Source organism: Entamoeba dispar, genomic scaffold (assembly GCF_000209125.1).
Source record: "Entamoeba dispar SAW760 scf_1105229460391 genomic scaffold, whole genome shotgun sequence".
NCBI lineage: Eukaryota > Evosea > Mastigamoebida > Endamoebidae > Entamoeba > Entamoeba dispar.
Window position 1 is genome coordinate 1,779 of NW_001854169.1, and position 4,733 is coordinate 6,511.

The 4,733-nt window shown below is 20.6% G+C and overlaps 2 protein-coding genes across 2 annotated transcripts in view, besides 13 other annotated features; both read right to left on the bottom strand.

Moving 5' to 3' along the window:
• The window catches only part of EDI_061720 (uncharacterized protein), a gene marked incomplete at both ends in the record, with an annotated part of 1,623 nt that extends 175 nt beyond the window's left edge, over positions 1-1,448 (bottom strand). Inside the window, one exon of the mRNA XM_001733315.1 lies at positions 1-1,448. This exon is cut by the window's left edge and continues 175 nt beyond it. Coding sequence (XP_001733367.1) covers positions 1-1,448 — 1,448 coding nt within the window.
• Positions 73-193: a microsatellite.
• Positions 530-708: a microsatellite.
• A 3-nt stretch (positions 1,449-1,451) lies between the features above and the next one.
• Positions 1,452-1,566: a sequence feature (AT_rich).
• Positions 1,556-2,494, bottom strand: EDI_061830 (uncharacterized protein; the record flags this gene model as incomplete). Its single annotated transcript, XM_001737137.1, has 1 exon — positions 1,556-2,494. The coding sequence occupies one exon, from the start codon at positions 2,492-2,494 to the stop codon at positions 1,556-1,558; it is 939 nt and encodes a 312-aa protein (XP_001737189.1).
• A 354-nt stretch (positions 2,495-2,848) lies between these two features.
• Positions 2,849-2,923: a microsatellite.
• Positions 2,924-3,038: 115 nt separating this feature from the next.
• Positions 3,039-3,072: a sequence feature (AT_rich).
• Positions 3,073-3,188: 116 nt separating this feature from the next.
• Positions 3,189-3,238: a sequence feature (AT_rich).
• An 86-nt stretch (positions 3,239-3,324) lies between these two features.
• Positions 3,325-3,346: a sequence feature (AT_rich).
• A 287-nt stretch (positions 3,347-3,633) lies between these two features.
• Positions 3,634-3,818: a microsatellite.
• Positions 3,819-3,884: 66 nt separating this feature from the next.
• Positions 3,885-4,041: a microsatellite.
• Positions 3,899-3,972: a microsatellite.
• Positions 4,042-4,209: 168 nt separating the features above from the next.
• Positions 4,210-4,275: a microsatellite.
• Positions 4,276-4,470: 195 nt separating this feature from the next.
• Positions 4,471-4,560: a microsatellite.
• Positions 4,561-4,623: 63 nt separating this feature from the next.
• Positions 4,624-4,676: a sequence feature (AT_rich).
• Positions 4,677-4,733: the final 57 nt, after the last annotated feature.

Consider the following 4,733-nt stretch of genomic DNA (forward strand, 5'->3'; position numbering starts at 1 on the left):
AATTCTTCGTTTTGTTGTTTAATTTCTTCTAAATTACTTTGTTGTACTTCATTTATTCGTTTTTGTAACTCATCTCTTTCTTTTGTTATTTTTTCTTTTTCTTCACTTTCTATTTGTATTTTTTCTTCTACTTTTTGTAAATCGTTTTGGAATTCTTTTTTTAATTTTTCTTTTTCTTCAGAGTTTTCTTTTTGGAGTAAATCAACTTGATTAGTTTTGTTACTAAGTTCGTTTTTTATTTCTTCAATTTGACTTAAATAATTATTTTGTAATTCATTTTTTTCTTTTTCTACCTTTTGATTTATTTCAATCTCATTGTTTAATTTAAATTGAATTTCATTATTTTGGTTAATTATCTTTTCGTTATTATCCTTCATTATTTTTAGTTGATTTTCTAAATCTTGAATTTGGTTTTGATATATTTTTGTAAGATTATCAAGTTCAGCTTTTGATGAAGAAATGACATTGTCTTTTGTTTTTATTTCATTTTGTAAATTTTCTCTTTCTGATACAATTGTTTCATTAATACTTTTATTTTTTTCTTCTAGTTCTTTTATTATTTTTTCTTGTTCTTCTAATTTGATTTCAAATCTTTCTTTTTCTTGACTTTCTTGTTGTTGTTTTGTTGTTATTTCATTTTGTAATTTTTCTATTTCTTTTGTAAATTGTTCATTTAACTCTTTTTCTTTTTGTTCATTTTCAATTTTTAATTCTTCAAGTTCTTTAGTTTTAGTTTCAACAATATTTTTCAGTTCATCTACTTGGTTAGTTAATTGAATAGTTTTTTCTTCATTAACTTTTTTTAAAGTGTTTAATTCTTCAGTTAGCAATGAATTATTTCTTTCAACTTCTTTTTTTTCTTTTTCTTCACTAAGTACTTTTTTATTGAATTCTTTTATTTTGTTATTTAAATCATTTTTTTCTTGAACTAATTCACTCACTTGATTTACTTTCTCTTGAAGACTGTTTTCTAAATGTTCAATACTTTTTTTATTCTTTTCAATTATTTCATCTCTTTCTTTTTGAAGATTTTGTAGATTATTTTTTTGAATATTTTCTTGTTGTTCTAAATTAATTTCTAATTGTTTAATTGTATTTTTTAAATTAGTTATTTCTTTTGTTGATATTATTATTTCATCTTCATGCGGTATAAAATTTTTTAATGTTTCAATTTCGTTTTCTTTTTCTTTTATTCGAACTGTAAAATCAGCAATTTGACATTCTTCTTCTTTTTTTAAAATTCCATTTTGTTGTGTAACTTTTTTTAGTTCTTGAAGTTTGTTTGTTAACTCTTCATATAATTTGTTGACCCTAATATCTTTTGCTCGAATTTCTTCTTCGAGTAATGTTAGCCTGTCATCGAAGTTATTTTTTTGAATGATTTCTATTTTATTGTGTAAAGAGATATTTTCATTTGTTAATTGATCAATAAGATCTTTGAAATCCATTTGATTATTAAGTAATTTTTTATTCTTCTTTTTTTATTTTTTAACTTTTAATTTTTTAAATAAAAAAATAATAACAAAAAAGTAATAACAAAAAATTGAAAGAAAATTTATTTATAAACGTTCAATAAAAGGAGAGAATGGTCAGTTGTTGCTACACACCATTCTTTGTTATAAATACCACAATCAACATTAAAAATAGGGGACTCAGAAGTACATTCAGAATAACTATTTGATTTAATAGGATTCCATAATACAACACCAGAGTTAGTAGCAATTGCAATTTGAGGAAGAAACCAACATAAATCATTCATATCAGATTTTGTTATAAATTCCATTATTTTTTGGTTTTCCATTCTACAGTCAATGACATGAAGTACTGTCTCTGTTCCTATTGCAATTTTTGTTTGATCTCTAAAAGAAAATGACACTGAACATCCTATTCTATCACTTAATTTTTTAACACTATTACACCGTGTATCATATAAATATATTCCTGTATTACAACTCACTACAAATGATGTCTCATCTTCATATGAAGTTGAAACATCATTTATCATTTCAAATTGTTTTGTTGTCATTATTTGGTTCTTTTGTCCTAAATTCCATAATGATAATTCTCCATTTAATCTCCATGAAAGAAGTTGTGGAATTTTTCCTTTAAATGATTCTACACCAATTATTGGATAATCTGACTTATTGTACAATGAAAATCCATCTACAAGTGTTGGCATTAAATCTCCTATTTTCTCATTTAAATAATATACTTCTAATGTTTCTCCAGCACAAACTACTGAATCTTTTTTAAACCAAAATGGTAAAAATTGAATATCACTTGATGGTAATAAATTTCTTTTATTTGTTTGAATCTCTAATGGAACTAAAGAATTTGCTATTGATAAATAATTTAATATATGAACATGTGTAGTTGGTTTATCAGAACATGTAGTATATCCTATTTGAAGTGGACAATCTTTTCTTTTATTTATACTTACTGATGTAATATCATTTTCTTCAAAGTAAATCATTCCATTTTGGTTATTTATCATATATAATTTAGATCAGTTCATCTTTCTTCTTTTTTTGTAAAAAATCCTTCTTTCGAATATCTCTTCATTTATTTCTTTTTCTCTTTTTTTCCTTTCATTCAAAAATATTGGTTTATGTTGTTGAAAAAATTTCATTCCTTTGATTATTTATTTTTTCCTAATTGTTTTTTTAATCCGATAACATTAACTCGAAAACAGTATTATCACTTATGTTTAATTGTAAATAATTTTTTTTCATTCAGAAATATTATAATAACATTAATTTCACTTCTTTTTCTATTTCTTTATGAGAATTTGAACCATTATTCTCTTTAAGTATTCATTATAATTACAACTATAGATAGATAAAATAAATTCTTTTTATTATTTTGTTCTTATAGACTCTTTATTTTCATTGAAACTTTTATTTATATTTTTTCTTATTTTAATAAATTACTTGTTCTTATACTTATTAACCAGTTTATAGGAAGTATTATTACTATCATTTCTTCTTGTTTTCTTTCAACTTTTCTTATTCTCTTCTTTATTCATTCTTAATGTTCAGTTATAAAATTAATTATTTAACTAATTATAATTTTGATTTCCATTTTTTAAATTTCAACCAATGAAGATATTGTCTTTTGAAGTTTAAAATAGTATAACTTTTTATTATTCTTACTAACTGTTGTTATAACAATATAATTGTTTCAATTTCTAATAATTATAACATTATTAATATAATAAATATGATAGTATAATTTATTTCTCATCTTGATTTAGTTGTATTTTGTTTTAAATGTAGTTTAATGTTGACTATTAGATAATCTATTATTATAATGCTAGCGTATCAGTATTTTATTTTAAATAATTATTGTTTGTCGTTTTGTTATATGTTCTAAGTTCTAAAATAATACAATTTTCTCTCTATTCATTGTTATTTCTTCTATATGAATTATCTATTTTAGTAGTTATATTATTTATGAAGTTATATAATCAATAATTGATTAGTATTATTATAATCTTTTATAACACTCAAACACATATTAATTTAATTATTCTTTCATTTAAGAACTTTTTAATTCACAGAGAATAAAATACTTTTCTAGAACTGAAGTATAACGAGTTATGTATTTTATTTAAATAGTTAATAACTGCCACAAAAAAGGAAATAAGAGAAAAAGGAAGAGAAATTATAAAAAAGAATGATATGAAAGAAAAAGTGAAATTAGGAAGTAGAAGAAGATGAAAAGAATAAAAGTAGAATGTTGAGAATATAAAATGAAAGAAGATAAAAATGAATAATTCAAAATGAGATAATAAAAGATGAAAAGAATGATGAAATAAAGGACGTATTTTTATTATAGAAATTAGAAATATGAAATAAAAAAAGCGTTTAATTTATTAACGCAAATTATTTAACATTATTTTATTGATATAATTTATTTTATTCATTTTTATTTTTATGATTTTATTTATATGTATTACTTATTCACTTATTTTGGTTCCCCAAATTGTTAATTAAATCATATTTGATTGAATTCTATCATTTTGTTTAATATCATTTTGTTAGATATTACAAAGAAACAATAAATATTTAATAAATCATCAATTATCTTCTGTGATAAAACTAATTTAATAAAATAGATAAACAATTAATGATGAATATAAGTTTTTAGTGATGAAAAAAGTATTAATAAAGAAATAAGTTGTAGTTATTAGAAATAATGATTGTATTTAATAAATAAATGGATGAGTTAATAAGATAATGATATTATAAGAATGAATAAATAATAAATAAATAAGGAATACCGAAGTTTATAAAGAATAACACTATATAACAATATATCTTATTTAATTTCAAGAATATAAATTATAATCAAAAAGTATTGATATTGTTAATAGAATGAAGTAATAATAACACAATGATGATTTATTAATATCATTTAATTTTAAAAGAAAAATGAACAGTGATTTAAGTGAAGATTAAATAATATGAGAATAAATGAAAAGATCAATTCAAATGAAGAAAGTTATATAAAAACATGAACAAACAAATTCATAAGATTAAACATAACTAATAAATAAATTATGATAAAATTCATTGATGAATTTAAATTGTTTTACTCTTTTGAGAATCAACAAAATAACAGTTATAATAAATTAGTTGAATTCATATATTTAATAATTAAATTTATTATTATTACAGAACAACATCAGTGTATTTGATATTTATTTAAATAGAATTTCACAACAATAACAA